The sequence below is a fragment of the Propithecus coquereli genome, unplaced genomic scaffold (genome assembly GCF_000956105.1).
Source record: "Propithecus coquereli isolate 6110/MARCELLA unplaced genomic scaffold, Pcoq_1.0 Scaffold114, whole genome shotgun sequence".
Classification (NCBI taxonomy): Eukaryota; Metazoa; Chordata; class Mammalia; order Primates; family Indriidae; genus Propithecus; species Propithecus coquereli.
Window position 1 is genome coordinate 839,969 of NW_012135414.1, and position 25,000 is coordinate 864,968.

General features: G+C 34.8%; 1 protein-coding gene across 1 annotated transcript in view; it reads right to left on the bottom strand.

Annotated features, from left to right (window-relative positions):
• The window catches only part of ZCCHC7 (zinc finger, CCHC domain containing 7), a 250,035-nt gene that overhangs the window by 5,923 nt on the left and 219,112 nt on the right, over positions 1-25,000 (bottom strand). The window contains exons 6-7 of the mRNA XM_012655820.1: positions 24,108-24,143; positions 2,743-2,838 (exon numbers count right to left, since the gene is read on the bottom strand). Coding sequence (XP_012511274.1) covers positions 2,743-2,838; positions 24,108-24,143 — 132 coding nt within the window. The remainder of the gene's footprint in view (positions 1-2,742; positions 2,839-24,107; positions 24,144-25,000) is intronic.

Consider the following 25,000-nt stretch of genomic DNA (forward strand, 5'->3'; position numbering starts at 1 on the left):
GTTAATTTCTTTCTATTTTTTTTTAGCAGAGATGAGGTCTCGTTCTCACTCAGGGCTGGTCTCGAACTCCTGAGCTCAAACAATCCGCCCACCTCAGCCTCCCAGAGAGCTAGGATTACAGGCGTAAGCCACCGCGCCCGGCCCTTATTCAACTTCTTTAACGGTGATGGTTCAGTTGATTTGTTCTTTTGAGTCAGTTTCATTAACTTATATTTTTCTAGAGAGTTATTTAATTTTGGTTCTTATCTTTATTATTCCCTTCCTTCTGCTATCTTTAGATTTACTCTTTTGTGATTTTCTGGATTATTTCGGGCTTTTTTGGGTCCTAAAAGTTATGTGCCAAACCTATATGGTAACATAAAGAAACACTTTTATAAACCGCTATCCATGCCAGCTCCAAGTTCCCATTCCCCGGGGAAAGGATACCCTGAAGACTTGGGCCTAAGATTCTAACCATAACTGAAATGAAAAGCAGCTAATCAATTGCATGAGAGTGATGTGTAAAGCAATTTTATTTCTAGTAAAAATTCTAACCATAAAATAGTAAGAGCAAATTATGATTACACAAAGGTACTAGAGATCTTGATACATTCAGCTAATACCCACTTCAACATAACCTTGTAACTCTCCTAGCCCCTGCTCACCTTTTCAAACCCTGCTGGAGTAGTATCTTTGTGCAGTGACTACTACTATCTTTCCCTCTTCGACTAGAGAGTGAGTGGAATTAGGGAAGAGTGGTGTAATGTTCACCTCAGAATGTCTTTCACAAGAAGCTATTCAATAATAATATCTGTAGGGCTGGATTTCTGAAACTGAAGGGGAGGGGTCCTCAGACCTATTTAACCACCTGCATAGTCCCCTAGTTGGATGCTGCATAGTCTAGACTGATGTGACTACACAGAGCTATATAGTACTACAAATGTTTTCCAAAGCTAAATGTAAATTATATTTTGATTATCCACATCGCTGGTCCTCTCCATTAGCACAGACAATTGATAGTTGGCTATATAATTTATCTATTATTCTGGATTAGCCACACCACTGATCTTCTTCATTAGTGTGGAAAATCTAGAATTCTTCATCTATGGCAGGGATGAGGCTGCCAAATTTGCTTTACTGTAAATTAAAAATTATCTAAATCTAGATTCCAGGGATAAATTCCAAATGCTTTTAATATATTTCCTATCTACATTAACAGAAGTGATTAGGTAAGCATACAACTATAACTGTTTTTCTTTAAATGTACACACATAAATGCTAAAATTATAACCCTCTGCTTTAAAGAGGTAAGCAAACATAAACTGTATATCTATGTGATTTGTGTGGCAGTAGAACACTTATGTGAATATGTTCCCTAAAAGGTGGTGGCAACAACTGAATGTTGGTAATGAGTAATGCACAGAGCAGTAGAAGATCTAGGGATGATAACTTTGTAAAAGAAGTCTTCTCTAGTTAGGTTTTCAATGTGAGGTCTCTGTCTGTATCACCATACTATGGATTTGATCACACTGGAAACAGCATCCAAATGTCAGTGCTGAGAGATTTCCTGTACAAATTCTTTGCTTTGGAGATAAAGAAACTGGGGACCAAAGAGAAAAAGTGGGTTGCTCAAGTCATGTGGTTAAGTCAGTAACAGAGCAAAAACTAGATCTGAGGATTAGAGCCTCATCCTAGCTTTCATGTTCTGTGCCTTACCCCCATGGTTCCTGCTGCCCTAACATGGAAGAGAAACTTGATCTGTTGATGGACTTTGTCCAGCACTTTTTCTTCTCCCAGCTGGTTTCCTTACAAGATAGGGCTCCAGCCCAAAGGTCCACACCAGCAAAGTGTCATGATTGGAATTCATGAGGTAACCTACAATACTGCCCCATTCTATCACTACCTATTTTGAGGACTCCCACGCCTCTGTATGCCTTCTGCCCTCCTGCCATGGATATGATTTGGTATTAGTTTATCTTCGTTTTTAAGGTGTTAAAAGCCTACCTGGAGACTGAGAATGCATCATCCTTCCATAAGAAATTTCTATTTTCTGTGCCACTGCCTTTCCTCCTCTACCTTAAGATTCCCAAAATATATGGGTTCTGAGCCTATTCTTATTGCATCTTGTCTCTGAGATGAGCTGCTGCTGTTTCATAGTTGTGTGGCAACTGGCTAGGGGACTCATGTCCACCTCACAGCAAGAAGTTTCTTCTGCTTTGATACCTCAGCATCTAGAACACACATAGTTTGGCCCTTTCACTGGGGTTAGGGAATATATTGGCTGGATAAGAAATCTGGGCACTTGTGGGGTAGGTGGGCAAGTCAATGATGCAGTACCTCTGTTTTTCCACTAGTGAATGACAGGGTTTGCATGTTAGTAAAGATTTCACTGAACATGGAACCAGGGAAAACTAGAGAAATAAGTAAAAATCTAAAATCATCATATGACTGTCTCAAAGTAATTATAAGAACTCACGAAAACTGCTACCATACTGTTAACCATTATTATTTGTCCAGCTGATTATAACTGTATTAGTTTTAGTCTAACTTGTTCGTGTCCATTTAAAACAATTAGAGGAATATGCTCTAACTGTTAACTCTGGCAGGGAAGGGAGAAGTAAATCAGTTGAAAATATATTAAGTCATACTTCAGAATGTTTACAAAAAAGTAAGCATTCAGAGTTACATTCTTTTTGAGTTCATTTTTCAAAAACCACTCCGTAACAATAGAATACTTTATGCCCAAATGCCACTCAAACTTACATGTCCATAATGGCCTTTCTGCGCACAGAGGTAGCAATACACTAAGGCTGATGGTCTGGAAGGGGTCTTCGGCTTTTTGGGTGGTCCAGGTTTGGTCTGCAACATGAATATTTGTGAGGTTTGTTAATATAATTAAAACTTCATTGTTTCTGAAAGAGTTCTTTATAGGTAAGGGATTCCTTAGAAATATTGCTTCTTAGAATTTAGTGTGGAGACCCATGTTCAGATGATTCTATATATAAATATGCATAACATGGTAAGAACAGTTCTTTTATTTTTAATGTCAATGTGTGCTTTCCTCTCCTTCCTCCCTCCTTAATCCATTCGGCATTGTGCCAAATTCTGTGTTGGGCGAGTAGAATATGACAGACCTATAAACAGATAATTACAAAAACAATGTCAGCACAGAGATACTAGTATGTATAAGGCATTAATGGAGTGGTGAGGAGGACCCACCAGGAAATGGCGTGAAGGAGGGGTGAGGGAAAGCTTCCCGGAGGGTATAAATTTACTCTCAAAGAATTAGGTATAAGTCAAATGGAGAACCCTAGGCAGAGGAAACAGCATGAGCAATGGCATGAAACTAAAAAAGAGCATACATGCTGCCAAAGTATGATGTAAACAGCCAGGTGTAATGGAAGACAAAGCTGGAGAAAGTAGGGTAAAAGAATGGAGGGACTTATAAGTCATGTCAAGGAGCTTGAGCTTTATTGAGTTTTAAGTATAGAAGTAGAATAGTTAGAGTTGTTACTTTGGAAAAACCATTTTGGCTTGTAGCTATAAGGAGGGTAAATATGAGCAGGAGAAGCTCAGATGCAGCGAAAAAGACCAATGAGGTGGCTGTTAGAAATTGCAGGTGAGGTATGAGGGTCTTAACTACAAGAGTCACAAGGAAAGGGAAAAGTGAACAGATTTGGGAAAAATATCAGAAAATAAAACTGGTTTCACTTGGTCATTGAAAAGATTTGGCAAATGAGGAAAAGAAGAAATCAGGATGCCTTCCAGGCTTTTAACCAGAGTGAACTAGTGGGCAATGGTGACAAACAATTGATTCAGAAAGGTAAGAAAAGGAGGAGGAGCCAGTTCAGAGGGAAAGGTGATGAAGTCTGTCTTAGATGTTTAGTATCTAGGGGGAGATGTCCAACAGGCAGTTGTCTATGTAGGATTAGAGCTCAGGGAACATGTCTGAGCTGAAGAATACATCTGAAAGTAATCTGCATAATAGTGAAGGCTGAAATGACTACAGTGGACAGGACTGCCACAGATGGTGTAAGAGTGGCAGTGGGCTAAGAACTGAACCCATCAACATCTAAGGGGCAGGCTGAGGAACCTGTGAAAGGGACAGAGAGGGAAGGGTTAAAGGATGCAGAGACATAGGAGAACATAGTGACAGACCTTAAAGAGTAGTTTCAAGAAGGATGAACTGATCTATTATACCATGTCAAATATGGCAGAGAGGACTAGTGAGATTAGGGCCCAGAAACATCCATTAGAAGTGGCAACTGTTTACAGATAACCTTATTGTGAGAATTTTGAAGTCTTCTAGGAAGAGTAGAAGGCAGTAGGTTGAAGAGTGAGACAATGCATACAAAGGTGGCAAAACTATAAAGAAGAAACAAAGAAATCATTACTCATAAAATCCAGGATGATGGTTGTTTTCAGCGGGGAGAGAATAGCACACATGAGGGTTTTGGCATAGCTGCAATTTTCAATTTCTTGAACATGGTCATAGTTACTTGGGTGTGTGTTATATAAATAATTTATTTATTTGTACACATATATTTTATGCATCTTTCAATATATATACTATATTTTACAATAAAAAATGTTAAGATGAGGCAGTACCTAGGAGAGGGATTTGGTGGAGTCTGTTTTTACAATAGGAAAGATCTGAGCATGTGAGAAAGCTGTTAGAGATGGAGAAATTGAAAACAGAGAGAAAGGAGACAATGGATAAAGCAAGACTCCTGAGGAGGCAGTGGCTTTAAACAGGAGGAGAAAAACCTAATCCCTGTACCCCGTATCCTTTTTGGAGATTGGAAGAAAAGAGGCAAGGATGGGCATAAACTTGGATCAATTTATTTCTTATGTTCTTTATTGGGACCCTTTAACAAGGAGTGCTAGTCTGCCGGCCAATTTTGTTGTTTAATGTTGCAAACAGGTGGCATGTGAAGGTTTTACTTCCCTGACACAGGAAAATAATAAACAGGTTAGAAAAATCTTCTTCAAACAACTTTACTTTCAGCTCCTATTCCCTAGAATGGAAAATTGGAGGAAAACAATAACCTGAACCATTTTTCAACTGAAAACAATCACAAAATGGAGTTTACAACGTCAGCTATTATCAGTTGGGACATAATAAAAAATGCAAATAACAAATGTCTTATATTCTCCAATTATAAATGTGGTCTGTAAATTAAGACTAATTTAAAAATCATTAAACAGAGTTTTAACAAATATGCATGTAAGCCATGTATGATTCACTGCAGTGGTTCACAAATTTCTTCAGGTAGTAGAGCACTGGGATGACATAAAATTATTAAGCAGAAATGATTTTTCCACCTGCAAAGATAACTACATTATTTGCTGTGACATAAAATTACAGCCATAAGCATATATGGTTTAAGGGAAAGAAATAAAACCAAAAGAGATCATGTCATGGATGTGAAGGAAGAACAGATGATGCTTCAAGGAAGAAACTGTTAAAAGCCACTAATGGGTTACATAAGATGAGGACCATGAAATTCACTGGACTTAGCAATCAGGAAGTTGTTGGCAAGTAGAAACTGTTGTGAGCAGTTTCTGTTGAGGGGCAGAATCACAAGCCAGATTTTAACAGGTTTACTGTAAGTAGAAAGATTTTGAGGAACAGAACATAGATGACTTTTCCAAGAAACTAGGCTGTGTATGGAAGTAAGGAAGGGGACAAGTAGAGCAGAATACAAGTCTAAGGAAGCCTCCATTACTGATGTTTACCAGAGTGGTGGGCATGTGGCATTAATATATGCATGCATTCTTTCAGTAATTTGTTCAAAAACTAATTACTGAGTGCCTAATATATGCCAGGCACTATTCTGAGACCAGGTGACTGAGAAGTGAGCGAGACAAAAATCACTGCTCACATCTCTAGTGGCAGAAGATAAACAAATAGAACCAAGAAACTACACAAAATATTAGATAGTGATAAAATGAGTTATGTGAATGTGAGTCACTGGTGGTGACTTAGATTGAGTTGTTGGGGAAATGGGGGTGGTCCTTTCTTGCTTTTTTTTTAGACAGTCTCACTCTGTTGCCTGGGCTAGAGTACCCTGGCATTAGCCTAGCTCACAGCAACCTCAAACTCCTGGGCTCAAGCAATCCTCCTGCCTCAGCCTCCGAGTAGCTGGGACTACAGGGGCATGCCACCACACCTGGCTAATTTTTTTTTATTTTTAGTAGAGGCAGGGTCTTGCTCTTGCTTGGGCTGGTCCTGAACTCCTGACCTCAGGTGATCATCCCACCTCAACCTCCCAGAGTGCTAGGATTATAAGTGTGAGCCACTGTGCCCAGTGATCCTTTCTTATAACAAGAAAAACCAGGTATGTCTGGAGAAACACCATTCTTGGCATCAGGCATAGGGAAAAGGTAGCACGAAGCTCTGAGGCAGGAACAAGTTTACCATATTTGAGAATTTGAAAAAATATCTGTATGGAAGTGTAGTTGGCAAAGGAAGGTGATGATCTACAGGATGGGGAGGGATCAGATCACTTAGGGCTTTATAAATCAGGGTGAAGGACACTGGATTTATTTTATGTGGCATGCGAAATCAATGAAGGGTTTGAAGCTAATGCTAGGTGTTCAATAACTAGTTGGTGACCATTAGCAGGAACTGTAACTGGTGACAAAAGTAATAATCTGCCCCTAAAATAATAAATGCTCTCTGAAAAAGTTAATTATCTGTGTTCATAATTTTTGTTTGTGCAAATATAAGACATAGTTTATCTTTGAGGCAAGATTTCTAGCTTTATTAATAAGAATAAAAATATGCTATGTTTATTTCTCTGGAATAAGAGATTTTATTGGCTCGAATCCTATGGAAAAGTACAAGATGAACCAGGAAATAATGATGAGGAGGGCTGATGAGAACCAAATTAATAAGGATATACAGTCCCTTGACTTGATTGGTAGGGATACTAGTAGAGACTTCCCCATAAGAATGTCCACTTGTACCCCCATGGCACTTCTGGCTTCTCCTTAGGAGTACAGAACACCAAGAAAGTCACACTACTAAATAACTCCCCAGATGTTCATTCTTATCACCTCCTCTCAGAGTAGATCTACCTTTCCCTCCTTTATTTCCTATGTTTTTTAATAGCACCTATCACCTTTAGTGTACTAAATTGGTTATTATGTTTATTATCTGGTGCCCCATTGCTAGCATGTAAGCTGCATGAGGGCAGGGATCTTTATTCAGTCTACTTCACATCCCTATGTCAAGAACCTATAATAGGGGTTGTCAAACCATGCCCCATAGGCCAAATCTGGCCTAGTGCCTGTTTTTGTATGGCCCACAAAGTAAGAATGGTTTTTACATTTTTAAAGAGTTAAATAATAATGATAAAGAATATTTTGTAATATGTGAAAATTACGTGAAATTCAAATTTCAGTGTCTGTAAATAAAGTTTTATTGGAACACAGGCATACACATTAGTTTACAGATTATCTGTGATTGATTTCATGCTACAAGGGCAGAGTTATGAAAGAGAGCATATAGCCTACCAAGCTAAAATATTTCTATCTGGCTCCTTACAGAAAAAGTTTGCTAACCCCTGACCTAGAACACAGGAAGTGCTAAACAAATAAATAAATAAATAGGTGACGAATGAGCAGATGTTAAAGACTTCAGCCAATAAAGGTGTGTCAAGTAGGTACAAACACTGAAAATCTCTGCTACTGATTGAGAACATGAAGCAAAAGTTTTAGGGAATTTCTCTGAATTTAGTTATCTTATTGCCTAAGTCTGAGGAAATACCAAGTAGTTTTAATGTATTTATCCCTTAGTAGGAATTATTCATTCAAAAAGGTTATTGAGTTCCTACTTCGTACAGATTGTAAGATACTATGAGGAATACAGAGATAATGAGAATTCTAAAATAGATGAAAGAGTAAATATGGTGAAGATCTTAAGAGATGAAAGCACTAGGAGGCCAGGGCCTACAAAGTGGAGTTAAGTGTGCATCAGACACATTTTTCTATTAAAGAACTGCAATAGCATAATTTTTTCTGAGACACTCTTAGGAGAGAGTCTGAAAGAATGAATCATATGTCTTGCTGCTATAGAATGAATCCTAGATGAGTTTTGTTTCTTTAGTTTTTAAAGAATTAAATGTTTTTACATCAGTAACATATGCATGTGGCACACAACTCAAAAGATACTAAAAGGTGCAATGAAACATCTGCCTTCCACTTCTGTTCTCAGTCACTCAGCTCTTCTCAGAGGCAACTACTGTTACCGGTTTCCTGTGTTCTGTGGGAGATAGTCTAGGCATATGCAAGTGCATGGATATTTGTGTGTACTGCGTGTACATATATGCACACACATAATGCAAAGATATATATTTGGCCTATTCAAAGGCAAAACATGGAAGAAAAGGATCTCAAGGATTGGGGATAATCAAGGGAAAAATTGACCCGGATGCTCTGATAAAATTTAGTTATCCATTGCATTTTGAGATTACATTCTAATCCTTACTCTACTATTTACTAGCTATGTGAGCTCAGTGAAGTTACTTAAATGGTCTTTGCTTCATTTTACTCCTCCATAAAATGGGGATAATAACAGTGCTCCCTCATAACACTGCTGTGAGGCATATACGAAACACATTCATCTTACATAACCTATCAGAATTTAAGCAGGTGACCACTTCCTCCTTGAAATACTTTCTGCACTTAGCTTCCTAGACAACAAACTCCCGGTTTTCTTCTATCTCAAAGGCTGTTTCTTCTGTAGTCCCCTTTGCGGGTTCCTATTCATCTCTCTGCCTTCTTCCACTACAGTGCCCCAGGGCTCAGTCCTCAGACTGCTTTTCTACTCATCTAATCCCATCTAAACACATCTAATCTCATAACTTTACATTAACCTTTACCTTGGCCACTCTAGAATTCTTATCTTCAGCCATGATCTCCACTCAGACTCATGTATCTCTACTAGAATGTCTAACGGGCACCTCAAATTTAGTACGTTAAAATCAAATCCCGCTCCCCCCCACCCTCTATATGCTCTTCCTGCTACCTTTCCCATCTCATTATCAGCAACTCCATCCTTCCAGTTGTTAGGCCAAAAAATAAACAACCTTGACTTGTCTCTCACACATACCTCATATCCAACCCATTAGCACAGCTTGTTGACTCTGCAAAATACACCCACTTCTTTCCAGTGTATCACTTATGTCCTGGTCTGACTTGCCTTTCACTTGGATGATTATAAGGAACTGGTCTCTCTGCTTCTATCCCTGCCCTCTGCAGCCTGTTCTCAACACAGGGTGATCGTTTTAGCATGTAAACCAGAATACATCACTCCTCAGCTCAAAACCCTCCAACAGCTTCCCATCTCACTCAGAGTAAAAGCCACAAACCTTACAATGGCCTACAATTTGCCTCCCCCCACCTCTTGGACCTTATCCCCTACAACTTTCCCTCATAGCAAGTGTGTCACGCCAGCCTTTTCACTGGTCTCTGAATAACCCAGACAAACTCCCACCTCAGAACTTTGCACCCATCTGCCTGGACCACTCTTCTCCCAGATATAACGTGGTACACTCCTTCACCTCCTTCAATCCTTGGCACAAATGTCACCTTCTTATTAAGGTGACCTGACCACCCTATTTAAGATGGCTGGCTCCATCCAACTGGTACTTTCTATAACAAAAACCTCCATGGCACTTACAATATCTGACATATGAAATACCTTACTTCTTTATCGATCTATCCCCAACCCCACCCCTTGGGCAAGGAGAAAATAAGTTCTGTGAGGGAAGGAATTTTTGTCTGTTTTTGTTCACTGCTGCGCCCCAGCTCCCAGAACAGGGCTAGGCATATAGTAGGAGTTCAGTATAATGAATGAATAATGAGGTAATATATATGTAAAACACATGGGCCATAGTAAGCTTCCAATACATTTTAGCTATTTTTAACAATAATTTGGATACTTTAGGAAATTGTTAATTTTTTGTGTCACTAAGGGAAAACCAATAAAATCATGCTTTGATATATTAAAAAGTTTGAATAAATTAATAATACAGCTTTCTTAGTGTCTTCCCTACTTCACGTTGAGAGTATGGTATATAATCTGGCACAATCAGGAAGGAATTAATGAAGAGAATAAGAACTCAGTCTTAGGCTGGGCTTGGTGGCTCACGCCTATAATCCTAGCACTCTGGGAGGTCGAGACGGGAGGGTCGTTTGAGCTCAGGAGTTCAAGACCAGCCTGAGCAAGAGCGAAACCCTGTCTCCGCTAAAAAAAAAAAAAAATAGAAAGAAATTAGCTGGATAACTAAAAATATACACAGAAAAATTAGCCGGGCATGGTGGCGCATCCCTGTAGTCCCAGCTACTCGGGAGGCTGAGGCAGTAGGATCACTTGAGCCCAGGAGTTTGAGGTTGCTGTGAGCTGACGCCATGGCACTCTAGCCGGGGCAACAGGGTGACACTCTGTCTCAAAAAAAAAAAAACCAAAAAAACCAACTCAGTCTTATGGTACCAGGGATAAAGTGATCCTTCTTAATCAAGATTTTGAAAGCATGTTTCACATTGACACTTCTTATTTTATTTTGAAAGTAATCTGGAATTTATCCCTACTGTTCATTTATGCCCTGGATGAAGTATAAACATTTGGATGCTCATTCATCTGAATAATGTCACTGCTTAAAAAATTCCATTATTACTAATAAAAATAGCAACAGTATTTACATTGTGCTATGAAATTCTAAATGTTTCACAATAATTAATTAGTAAATGACATGACAAACGCTATCTACATACTCTCATTTTAATAAACTTTCATGTACTAGGACTTAATAGGAATGAAATCAGCCTAGATCTTACCTAATTAGAGAACACTTCTGTATTAGAATACAGCATTGAAAACTCAATAATGGTTTCCAGTGGACAAATTTTCATACTATGATCTAACAAAAATCTTTAAGCTATTTAAAGTGTTAGAATTATAAATTTGTGACTCGATACTTCTGCCTTGGAGCATGTCTTTATTTTTAATTAACAGTAAAGGTCAAATTTAAAGCAGAATGTGTCAACTGATTAAGTTCAGGGTTCTGTCATATGTGCCTGCACTGTTGACAAAAAGTTAAATGCAAGGGAATGAATGTAGTTTTTAAGAACTTTTTTTAAGTCAAAAAATTTATCCAAAAACTTTGGCCCAATGGATACCAAATGAACTACTTATAAAAGAAGGTCTTTTTTTTTTTTTGTTTGGTTACACACATTTAAATAATCTATATTTGTAGGGTGATATCTTGGAGATTACTTTACTATCAATATATAGAAGTAATAACCTGGTAGATAGCATTACCTATGAAAGGTCCATCCCATCTGCTATTCTTGCTGAAAGGTTTTCATGCACCAGTAAACTCAGTAAATATCAGAAGATAAAGCATAAGCCTACTACGCCACGGATTTACTCCTAATGTCTCCTCAAAGTGCAGCCCGATGCAACGATTACAAATGATTTTCTTCTAATGTCATTTTACATAACCCTTTTTTCTGCATGAGTAGTTAGTGTGGAATGAATGAATGAATGCCATTAAAACAGTTAATCATTATCTGGGACACTGGTCTTACTCCCTTCACTACTAGGAATCTCCATGACAAAGGCCAAGAGATCAAAATGCTGGAGCTGCCTCAGTGTCCTATTTCTAACAGTAATTTTTTATGCAAATGAACCTGCTGGGCATCTCCCTCTGTGACCTTGAGCTGCCCTTATCTAAACTGACTTTGATCCAATGAGGGCTTGTACCTAGCTGAAGCTCATTACTATATAGGATATGTAATCAATTTTACTAATTAAAGGGAATTTTCTACTCCTGTGAATGCAAAATGGATTTATTTTTATAATCACATGTATCCTTAAAGACTAGACTATATATTTTTATTAATCCAATTTATAATATGAACATATATGAAAAAGCAAATATATTAAATACTTGAGGTAAATGTATTCACAACCAAATGTAACACTGAGAAAAGTAAAGCTTAGCTCCAATCTTTCTGAACAAGTCATGTAAACATATACCTCCTTGATATGATTTTCATTTTGAGAATAAGCATCCTTTCTAAATATTTTCAAATCAATTTATTCTTTTAATACTCACTAACAGCACAATCCTTATTCGTGTATTTAAAAACTGTAACCAAAGTAATCGAATAGTATTTCTCAAGAAAATGTTACCCCAAACCAAAAGCTTGCTGTCATATTCAGAGTCTATTAGTTGAGGTGACAAACTGGCATCAATTTGATGTATGAGCAGAACAGAAGTTTAAATATAAAATATACTCTTTCCCTGTTTAAAGATACTGCCTTTTACTGGGTATTCTAGAGATCAGACATAGTTTTCTAAATGTTTTATTTAGTTTTATAAAGAGTAGGCAGGGAAAGAAAAATGGATGCTCTCCCTTTCCTTTGGCATTGTTTAAAATATAAAGGCCAACAGAATTGTAATCAGTATATATCCAAGGGGGGAAAACATCTAGGGCCTGAAGAGATCAAAGGAAGAAATTTAAAAGTTGGGCAAACTGTTTTATAGAGAACTGAACCAAAGTTGAGTCTGAAAGGCAAAAATGATGATTCCGTATTACGAAAAGGTCAAAAGCTGATTCCCTTTCCTCCCTCTAAGGTGTTTTTCTGAGGTGGATCCTTATACCTGGGACCTGAACTCCAGGCCTACTCCAGCTACAGTTTTGGACAAAATCTTCCATTTGTACATTGTTCTGGCAAACATTCATAGTATTACTTCCCTTTGAGGAATAGTAGGAGGAATTTTCTCCATGTGAAAGACTTTAGAATTGAGCCAAATGGTTCCTCTATGAAGTTGTTTAAGCTTTTATTTTTTCTTAGTACAAAAAAAAAAAAAAATCACTGGTATCCCAGTGGACAGTGCTACTAATTTTCCCCACATATTAAAAATGGCATCAAAAATACCATATATAATAATATACACACAATATTTTTCATGTGTAAAAAACCTAAGTCATATAGCAACAGACTCCCAATCCATCAGGTAATTCCACAATTAGGCAGATTTCTGAAACATGTATTATGTACACAACAGACCGGAACGTCTCCTTTGGAGCATTTTCTAGTCTATGGGGTGATTACATCATTAAGCCACACATGCTACGTAGAAAAAAATCCTTATGAAAATTCATGAAAAAATGTACAGCACATCATTAGCATGCAGCAGACGTGTATGCTTTTGATATTTTCTCTGTTTTTTTTTTTTTAAAAGCTACATGAAGTAATTAGTCCAGGTCATGAAAACATGAGAAAGGTAGCAGACTCTGGTGAAAATGAAAATTGTAAAAAATCGTATCTCTCATGTTTTACCTGAGAATAATTTGCTTTATTGGAAAATGATTCTTAAATAGTATTCATTTGAATTGCAGCAGAATCAAGTGTGTTGCTTTACTGATTTGCTATTTCCTATATACATGTAACCTCCTCCCTACTTCTCTTTTGGATACACTTAAGTTTTATAAACCAATGGGTTGAAAGGTTGCAAACAACCAGTGGTAAAACCATTAATTATTCAAGGCCTTGCACTACTGCAGGTTTCTATACTTACGTCTTCATTTTATGTAATCAAGAGTGTAAGGGATTGCATAATTGTATCTTTTTCAGTAAGTTAAAACTACATTAAAGTAACAAGAACACATGGAAATTGCTGGTATAGCTTCCAACAGTGAAAGGGTTACATATTTACAACATTTAACCACTAAACAAAATCGAAAAGACAATATATTTGAAGACTAAAATAAAAGAAGCACAAGTTTTATAAAAAGGAGCTATTAAGCTTATTAATTTATGATCTTTCTTTTTGTAAATGAGACACTTCCCCTGCCCCCCAAAAAATCCCCAACAACAATGAAAAAGAAAACCTCAGTAAGCAGAGAACAATGAACATATGCAAGACAGTAAGGATCAGAGTTAAATCACTTCCTGAATGCTCCAAATCTTCATGGCTTAAAAAGCATCCCAATTTTCTCTAAAGGTAGTAGCATTTATTCACTGGGCCATAGCTAATTTTACATGGAATGCAAAAATGTTAGTTTAAGTTTAATTTACCACCCTATTTAAATATTTCTAATGTAGCTCTCAAACTGCAGAGCTATCCCTCCGTCTATTTTAATTTTAAAGTAAGTTAGCAAAGGCTTCCTCCTTAATCCCCAGAGACTACCTACATAGTGACACAAACGCACAAATTTATGACAGCAACATAAATGCTCTTCTGAAGTAATGTGCAACATTAAGTGAAAATCGTTTCCTGGAAAGATATTATAGGTATCTATATTTTATTTGCCATCTTAAACATATCTGGGTCTTTATGGCCTTATTTTAAAAATGTATTTCCTTTTTATATTTCCTGGTGCAAATGGACTGCATAAATAAGCAATGTGCTATGAGGCTTCAGACCAGCCGATAAAACCTTTCAATTTTCATGCCAGCTTCTTCTTTTGTAATTCAAATCCGCCTGGAAACTGGCAGCTCTGAAAACTGAAACAAGCACTGCCACAAATACCTTGTAATGCTATCGACCTTGTCTGCCCATGCAGTGAGAAAGGGGGATGCGTATGTGTCTGCAGCCATCCAGATAACACAACTCATTTTTGGGGGGGTGGGGGGTGGGGATAACAGAAGCCAGCCCCAGACTGTGCACCAAAAGCAGTCATTACCAGGCGGGCTGGAGAATAAGTCTCTTCAAAATACACAGTGCATTTAAAAACCACATACGAGGCTGAGCCACTGCTGTCATTACCAATTTTAATTTAGCTCCTTCAGTTTGCCAGCCAGATAAACTCTTTAGTGCTGTTTTTTAATCTATTTGCCACATTTTATGTTTAAGATTATAGTAATATGGACAGGAGAAGGAATCACTTTTAGGGGAAATAAAGAAATAGATCCGCTTATCGGCACCCATCAGAAAGTTCATTAATCAGCCAGGCTTTGTGCCCTCTAAATTGAAAGGTTAAATAATCCTCTCAGGAATATTTCTCGGCCCCTCCGCCAATTGTCCGGAGAGGAGCTGCCATTCATAGCACTCGGGATCGGTGACAGGGTATCTTACCACTGTTTGGACCCCAAACAATGATGGACAAATGGCCTGGTTTACAAAGAAACCATTTAGTACACGGATGGAGAAGGACCTCAAGCTTTGATACAGGATGGAGGGATGAGGAGAGTGTGGAGACAGGATGTACAGGGAAGGGACAGAAAAGAACACATAAATGTGTGAATCCATGGATATTTTATCTGAATGTTTATTGGGGTGGACTATAAAACATAGAAACCCCACTAATATACATCTTCCAACCATATGAACATATTCAACTCTGCTTCTATACTTTGTATACAGCTGTATATGAACATCAATGATAAATTATAGAATAGAACCATAACCTTATATTTATTAGTTAATACACCAAGCATCCAAATAAACCCCAAGATTTTCATTTTTACCATAACTCTACATATGTACAACACTCACCACCCCCATCTCAACCCTGCTTATTCTAATGTAATAGTCCTAAGCATTAGTCACAAAGGCAGGGAATTCCACAGCTGCAAAGATCTATTTAAAGGGAGAAAGTAATGCTCTTTTGCTTTTACAGTATGTCCCATCTCAGCCCGTTTACGTTAAAACAAGAAACAAACATGGAATAGGAATGCTCTTTGAAAGAATACAAATCACATACACTGGAAAGTGCTTAAGTTTGAGTTGCCTTTTTTTGCTGGACCTATACAAGAATACAGTTGGGAGTCTGCAGAACTGACCAAGCTCTTATACCACTACATTTTGCTATGAAATGAGACTGGTTTTTGGCATCGGTCATGTGAAGAAGGCATGAAGTAGTTTTACCTGAAGTTCAAAAAACTGATATGCTATTTTGTTTCATTCCTTATCTGATTAACATAAGCCCCCTACCCCTAGCAGAATGTATTATAATTGAGGTGTGTATGTGTGTGTAAATTATTCAATTTCATATTATTCTCATCATTTGTACAGGAAGCAAATATTGATATAATTTCATTTGCTTATGTTAGGATAACTATATTCAGATGACACTGAAGTTACTACTTAAGAATTATACATTTATTAATTTTCAAAGTGATATAACCATACCTTTACATGACACATATTTTATATACATCATTTTCATTAGCAAAGGAAGTAGCCTAAATATTTCTGTGATCTACTCTTAAATGTCTTTATAATTACTTTTAGGGAAATCAAATTAAGAAAATAATTTAAATTTGCTATACTTAATTAAAAGTTACTCATCTACATTTCTGGAAAAGAATAAGACAAGTATAAATAGAAAATGAGAACTAAGGTAAATAATTTTGTTAAAAAAAGATACTGCTTGTAAGTATTTTAATTTCAATAAATATTAGAAGAAAACACTGTTATTAGACAGAGAATAAAGAGGTCATTATGAATCTCCTTATTTTGGGTAAAAGATATTACAATAATCTGAGTTTGGGATATCAGTTCAGTGGCCATCTCTACAGATGTGAGATGCCTATGGGTCTATAGTACAGCTTGCACTGGGTTTAGTATGCTCCATATGCCAGATATTGTGTGAAGTACTTTACATTTATCATGTCATTGCATACTTACAAAAATCCTGTAAGGCATTATCCTCATTTTTCAGATGAAGAAACTGAGGGTCTTAGATGTTAAATATTTTAACTAGCTTTACATATCTACTATGTGAAAGAGTCACACTCTGAACCAAAGTCGGCATTCTTTTCCCTACATCGTGATAAAAAATGCTCCCTAGTAATTTCCTCAGAAACATGTCTTCCCTTCTGGCCAAATTTTAAAGCACATTTTTCTAAGGACTTCAGTAAAACAAAGAGAAATGTGGTACAAATATAAACAAAAGAAATGTGAGAGATCCAAGAAAAACAAAATTGAGATTTTTATCGTATAAACAAAGTTAAGACACAACCAAAAACTTACTTCTCCTAACTGAAATCTGGAGTGATCCACAAATAAATGTAAAGGAACATATTTATGTAAAATGGAAATACTGCAAAATTATAAAGATGATCTTATTTATAAATGTACCCCACGGATTCATTTCTATATGATTTTTGAAAGAAGGAATGAAAATAACTTGGTAGAGCTTATTACCAACTGATCTACACGTGAATTCTTTTTAAAAAGCTAATAAAGATTTCTCAACATTTATTTTAAGTAATTCTTGTCTTGAAATGTGAACTCGTATACTACCAGTTAAGGTGACGGTCGAATTTAATCACAAAGATATTAAAAAATTTTTTTGGTTAAATGTTCTAAAAAGATGTAGAATTTTTCTTCATATAATATTTTTGATATTTCTGAAAAACCAGAGTTGTTGGTCTTGGAAGACCATTGCACCAACCTCAAAAGAGCTGCAAGAAAATACTTATAAACGTACAAAACCACACATAACTCCCATGACTTTCTGATATGAAGGGATCAAATGACCAACAAATTTTATGTTTAAAATCTGACTGATTTTTAACAATAATTCATTAACTTTTAGTCATTGAAGAGATTGTGCTTTTGAAACCTTCAATTTAATTCAACTTAAGTTTATCATTGTGTTTTAGACCATAGCAGAAAATATAACACTAGTTCAGAGAGGTTGTTTGTGTTAACAAGTCAAGGAGTCCTTTTAGGAGTCTTTTCTACAGATTATTCAAATGATTGACCCAAACTTTTAAAGGTTATGATCGATCATGGCTATAAGTAACTAACTGATTCCTAAATACTTGAGACCTGTTAGGAATTACTGTAACCCACCATGTCATTCACATGTATGACTACTAAAATGAACGTTCAGTACAAATATCATTGGTCTAGTATATTTTCTCCATATTTATTCTTGCACTGAAATATCCAGAAGAGTATGACAAGCTCAATCACTTGAAATATACTTAAGAAATGGCATAAATCACCTGTTGAAAGTACATATGAGAAATAATTGCTTGAATATGCTAAAGTTTTTCTACATAATACTTCCAAGGTCTTTATGTGTAGGCAACATGACATTACTCAATATTACAGATTTTAAACTATAATTTATTACAGTTAGATACTTTAATTGTTAACTATGAATTCTGGAAATTTTAAGACTACCTGTTTATATTTATATTTATTTTTGTTATAATAGGGTCACTCTTTTAAAGTACACAGTTGTAAGTAAAAAAAGTAGTTTTATTTAAGAGTATGTGAATAATGTTATGTGTTTTTAAGGAGAAGAAATAAACAGGTACTTTTTCTGTCAAAGGAAGAAAGTAAGTTACTGTTTATAGAACTTTAGACTCAATTTATTATTGAGCAACATGTAATATCCAAAAAAAAATGAAAAAAAAATGATGACTGGTGATTAGGTCATTAAAGATATTTAGAAGATGGCAAAAGCACAGCTGCTTCTATGCCAAAATATTTATAATAAATCTTTTCTAAAATGTGTGAATGCTGCGTATTTTTCATTGTATCATTATCTGAAATACTTAAATCTACACTGGGATTATTGTCATAAAGCACTTGATATTATTTAATACACTAATACAAGAAAAAAACTTACACAAAATATGCCATATTTATTTCCCATTTAAACCAAATTAATATTTACATTAAAATAATGAAAATAAAGTAAGTTGAAAATTCTGAGGGGGTGAATACCTCCATCTTTCTTTGAAAAGAAGGAAATATTAAGGTTCTCCCATGTATTCCAATAGATATAAATTATATCCAATTCCAAATCATTTTATTCTGCCTCATTCAAAAATAAATCTTCAGACATTCTAAATATTTAAGGAAACACTATGAGAGGAAAAATAACATATGCATTTATAATTTACAACATTCACTTTTTCTCCCTTTCCTTTACAGGAGCTTTAGAAAATTGCTTTTTGATGATTTGGCAAATTGTATTTATTTTTAAATGAATCTCATTTATTGAGATTGATAATTCCAGGTTTCATTTGCTTTGAAATTGCATTTTCCAATTGCTTCCAATGATAAGTTCTGGCAAAATGCAGTCCAACATGCCAGTGAAATAAAGATTAAAAAAAAAAAAATCAGTTGACCTACTCTGCAAATCTTTTATACTATATTCAAAACATGGTAAGAGTGAAGTAAAAATTACTAGTATAATTTTAACACTAAATTCTTTAAGAACAAGGCAAGTATTTAAATAAATATAAAACTAGTCACATAAATTTTCCATTTGGTAAATCTTTAAAACTTCTGGTCACCATTCAAATGTATCTTCTATCTCTGTTATCACAGATGGGAATATTACAAGTCATCAGTGCCTATTCCAAAAATTCTTGTTATTCAGATACCAAGTAACTTAAACGATAAGGCAGTCTGATTTATTCTATAGTACTATAATGGAAATATAGACCTGAAGCACTGCAAAAGAATCATATGCCCTCTGAATTATCAGAGCACAATTACAGTAACCTCAGTAGTGTTCTTGTATAAAGGGCATTTTCAATGAAAACTAAATACTTGAAAATTTGACAGAGATGTAATGTCTCAATAGCAACACTTGGTCAATCAAAATATTGAAATAGCAATACAGATATACAGAGGAAAAAACTATGATTTATACAAGTGTATTCCTGGTTCTTGAGGAAGTAGACAAAGTGAATTGAACTAGCAAAATAAGATTTTCCAAAATGAACTTATAAAGTGTTAGTTTATAATAACTTTTATGTCAGACCTTAAAAAATGGTACAAAGAAAAAATGTTTTTAAATAACTCCAAAATACAGAACTAGGCTTCACTCTATTTTGGAATTATTTAGCATTTTAAAAGATAATATATAATCAGTTCTATTTTCTTATGCACACACGCATACATGCATGCACACAGGAAAACGGAAAGACTTATCACATGATATCTACCGTGTGGACAGGGTTCTTGTGGGTTTTGCACTTCTGCTTATGTAACCAAGGAGGTCTCAGAAAGATATTTAGGATTCCCAACATATATCCAACAAAGAGAGGTATTTTTTTCCTCCATTAAAAGAAAATATTCTGGCTAGATGCTGATTTCCTGAAACTTTTTTCTCATTTTAGTCATTTTAAAAGAAAAACATTTTGGAATTAGGCAGTTAGAAAATAATCCAACCTATCGTGCATCACAATCCCAGTATAAAGATTTTCATATACCTCTACCCTCAGAACCAAAAACCATCTACTTTCTTATCCCTTCCTTCTAGACTGTAAAACACAGTTCCAAAGTTAAATTCAAATCTGTTGACAATTAAGAGTACCCACTTGGTGGTATGGCATAGAATGCTTTAGATGGTGACATTCTCATTTAGTGTAAAACTCTCATTTCCATACTGAGAAAATGCAGGAAATACATTTCTAAATTGATGTTTCCAGGTAAGAAGAGAAAACTTAGTGGCAAATGAAATGGAATATTGTTAATTATGTTCCATCAGATATATTCTGTCATTCAACTGATTCAGGTAAGTCTACTGTTGATTTCTAGCAAACTCTGGCCATCAGCCTTTCCTAGGCCAGAAAGGAAGGCAAGAAAACTCATTTCTATACTCTTTTCCATTTCCCTGACAACAAATATTTTATTTTTTGAAGTTTGAATTCTAGGCATTCTAAACATTACATATAAAGAAACATCTGAAGCTTAATTCTTCCAAAACCGTTATATTTGATTCCTGCTTAAATCTTTAGTTAAAAGGCCGTAGGGTTGCAATACATTTTAAAATGCACACAAAGAAATCCAAGTGCAAAATTAAACATAAAAAAATGCACCGTCCTTTTTGGTTTTTAACAGACACAGCCCCCAAATAGCAAATTCCTGGTTACTTTTTTAAGTAAGTAGATTAAAAACAAGATTAACAAAAAGCATGTCAAATTATAGCCTCTACTAGTTAAAAATTCTGTTGGTTGTAAAACTCTGCTGGTAGCCATATTGGCCTAGGATTTTTAATATAAATGAGACTAGAAATGACAGGGAATGGGAGAAGGGACTTGCCTTTTTGGCTAAAAAGGGAAAATATTATCTAGAATGAGTTGAGATGAAAAATAATACCAAAAGTCTGGCTTTATCAAAATCTGAAAATGTAGTATAAACTAAAATATAAGAATAGTGCTATACCATTAAAGATCCAAAAAATTTTCTAAACATTTCTTGAAGGATGTAAAAATATTAACTATTGGAGAAAATTATATAATTGCTAAATGAAATAATATATTTTTTTATTTTTTTCATGTAGGTCTCTAATACTTTGAAACCATTAAATTCTATGATATAATTTTATATTCATTAAAATATGTAAAGAAAGATGGCATAGCCATATACTTATTATAATATGTCTGTGTGTGTAGTATTTTAAAGTTTTATTAATATTAGCATATGCCCTTTAGAATGACGGTCTTAGTTTTTATTAATATAGTAAAGTCTAGTCAAGTTTGGTTAAAAAGCTATTCTGTTCACATACAAATTATTAAAGACACTTCATTTTATCTCTCATGAAATTGTTGAAAATAGTGAACACTTCTATAACTTTCTTCTTACTTCCTAATGTATTTTAAGGAATTTTTCATTTGGAACATTTTACAAGTCCATTTATATCAATCAACTATACCACCTTTCTTACGTGTTTCAGAAATAATATTCTGAATAACCTATAAATTTTTCATTTTTTTTTTAAAAAGAAAGTAATTCCTGGATAAACCTTAATTTGCAGTTGTTCAAATTCAAGTTGCTCTGTACATGACCTTCTAGTTTTACTGGCTGGGAGGCAGATAAAAGCAATTGAAAAGCTCCCAAATGTAAACATTTCCAACTAAATAGTAATCAGTTACCCTGCCCCAGTTTGTTTTGGGTAAGTAATAGACAATTTTTGGGTAGAAAAGCAATTAATCAATGCTTAAGTGTAGAAAGTTCCAGAGTTCTAAGCAGACTGGTTTAAGTGGATAAACAGTAACAATTCTAACCTAGGCTTCATTACTTGGTCATTGTGCCGACTGACGCCACCAAGTGTGAGGGCCACTATGAGTCAATAGATGGCAGTCCATCGCCTAGTAAAAGAGCTGACGGTGACTAAAATCACCATGAATCTTGTTTTTATTCAAGATTGAATATTGCTTAATTGCATACATTTGGATATTGCCCATATACTGAAAATTTAAATATTTAACTATTTTATTTTAAGTGGACTGATATTTATACATGTTCACACACAAACTAGTTTTGTATTTATACTTGTGTAGTAAACTCATTATCAGTTTAAACTTGTTAGTTATAAATTTTGATGGTTACTTCAATACTATTTTAAAACATCAACCAGGATTTCAGATTAGGATAAATGATGTTTTCAAATTGAATGTTATAGCTACAGATAGAATATATTCTAATTCCCTAAAAAGCACATTCATTTACTTTTCATTTATTTTTTCCTAATGATTTTTTTTACAATTTATGTTTCTGAAAAGCTAAAATATAAAACGTATCTTAAAATATTTCTACTTTTATACTGAAACCAATTTTTACCCTCCAACAATAGCTATATAAAAGAACACAGGTGCAAGTAATCAAAAGAGCTGCTTTAAGTGTACTTCCTACACTTCAAGATTTCAAGATCGGAATTCTTTAAATTAGAGGAAAAGCTAAAAGAAATGTAATATTTAGTCAAGTCTGGTCAGCTGAAAAATAAATAAATAAATAAAAAGAAGAAGAAGAAGAAAAAATGCAATTTCAAATCTATCAGGATATTGCTTTAATACAGTTACAAAGAGTGGCTCTGAGATCTTGAAAAGTATAATACATATATAATTAGATTCTAATTAAGTTGAGGCTGTGAGGATTTCACTTTATTATGTTGAGGTAAAAAAACTGCTACATAACCACAAATCTAATGTATTCAGATGTGCTACATAACCACACCTAATGTTACAACTGCAACATATATGTGTAACATATAAGGGCATGTATATATTTTTTGGTTTAACATTTAAAAGTTTAATAAACCCCAGTTTAGGATTTGAGGGATAGTTGAGGAATTAGAGCTTAGTATTAAAAAATCTTTAAATGAGTAATGGTAGTAACAAAATGTGAAAACACCTGATGTTATTTCTGGCTCCTTGGGCCTGTGACAGATAGATTGATGGTTTGAGTCTATTTATTGGTTTACTTATTATTTCTATAAGAGTAGAGCAGTAAGAAGAAAGATATGTTTTGCAAAAACTTTGCCTTTTGTATTTTTATTACCTGTCTTTCTATAAATAAAACTTTTTAATATGCTATACTTTAAGGAACAATTTTTAACAACTACTAATTAATACATTATATTATATAAGTGTACACTTAAAAGCGTAATTGTCTCTTCCTCAGCATAACATTTAAAAAAGTGACTACTAGGGCTATAGTGAATTACTGAAATTATTTAAGCTGAATAGTAAAAGTAAACTAACTTTATAATATTGAGCCAATAGGATTCTATAGAAAACTATGTTTTCTACTTCTACATAGCCTAAAATCACAATAAAAGGAAACCAGAGAATTGAATAACTTGAATGGTATTAAGTAGTATTTATACATTTTGAATAAGTCAAGTAGCTTATATAAGGATATGACAGTCCAACTGTTCTGTATGAAAGACACACAGTTTTTTCTAGCTTCATTAAAAAATGTGTAAATATTTCAATAAAGGCAGAAAAATGATAATGGAAGATACGGTGGACTGCATGCTTGTGGACTGTGGATAATGCAACATTTTAAAGACACTGGATTATTACTCTTCCTTTATGGCTCCTAGCATACTTTTTCTCTTTAATTTAATGAATATAGTCTATGAAGACTGAGAGATATCACAATGTAATCATTAAATGATGTTAGTAATAAAACATAATCAAAATCTTTTAAGAATAGGAACATAAAGGATAGGGTCATGGGCAAGGGAAAAGAGAAAAAGTATATTATTGCTTTCTCAGTACAAAAACTCTTCAGATGTTTATTATCTTCCAGCAGAAGATGCTTGTCTATATTTTATGGTCAGCAGTTCAGAGAAGGGTAAATAGGCTAGGTCTTGGGGAAAATAAAAAAGGTGTTTCTACTCACCGTTAGGTGATACTGCCTCCAGATTTCTGGGCAAGCCTGGAAAATAAAAATATTGATCAGCTGGGAGCATGAAACAAGGTACTTTACAGCCTGTTGGTTTTGGCATAACCCAGCATCCACCGGTGTCGGTCACAGGAAAATAAGAAGCTTAACAGAAAGGGTCTGCATTTCAGCTTCAAAAACCTGGCTAGACAGTTTAATTGAATTTTACACTGGTTTAACACACTCCCTGCCATTGTCAGAAAGCCAGTAACAAAGTTTTCTCTCTCTTTTTTTCTTTTCAGGTTAGAAGTTTTGGGCACTAAGATGTAATAAAGAGCCATAACTTGGTTAAACTGATAAATGAACAGCAGTGGTCGAAATCAATAAGACTCACCAAAGTACACCTTTTAAAAGAACATTTTTAACTGTGGTAGCATGAGAGAAAACAATTTAATAGCAACTGCTTCCAGAAGACCTCACTGTGGTCATATATTTCTGATATCTGTTGCCATCTTTTACCTAATCACTTGCTGCTAAATTTCAATACTCTATAAAAAAGAGAATTACAAACAATGACAACAAGAACAAAAAACTGCAAGAAACTAAAGTCCATGTGTTTTTCCCTTAAATGTTGAATCTTTCCATATCCACATTTGTAGAGAAATAACTTTAAAAACCCAATAAAACCTCAATAATTTTGTAAAAGATGGACATATTGGAACTAGAATAGAGAACAACAAAACAAATAAGCAAGCTAATACACACAATAGAAGCAACAAAAACCCCAGTGACTAGGAGATATTTTCTCATGAATACACATGTAAATCTTCTTATGCTTAAATTATGACCTTGTTATAGAGACACTTTTTCTAACCAAGCCATTTAAGAACAGTTGATCAGTTTACTATCTT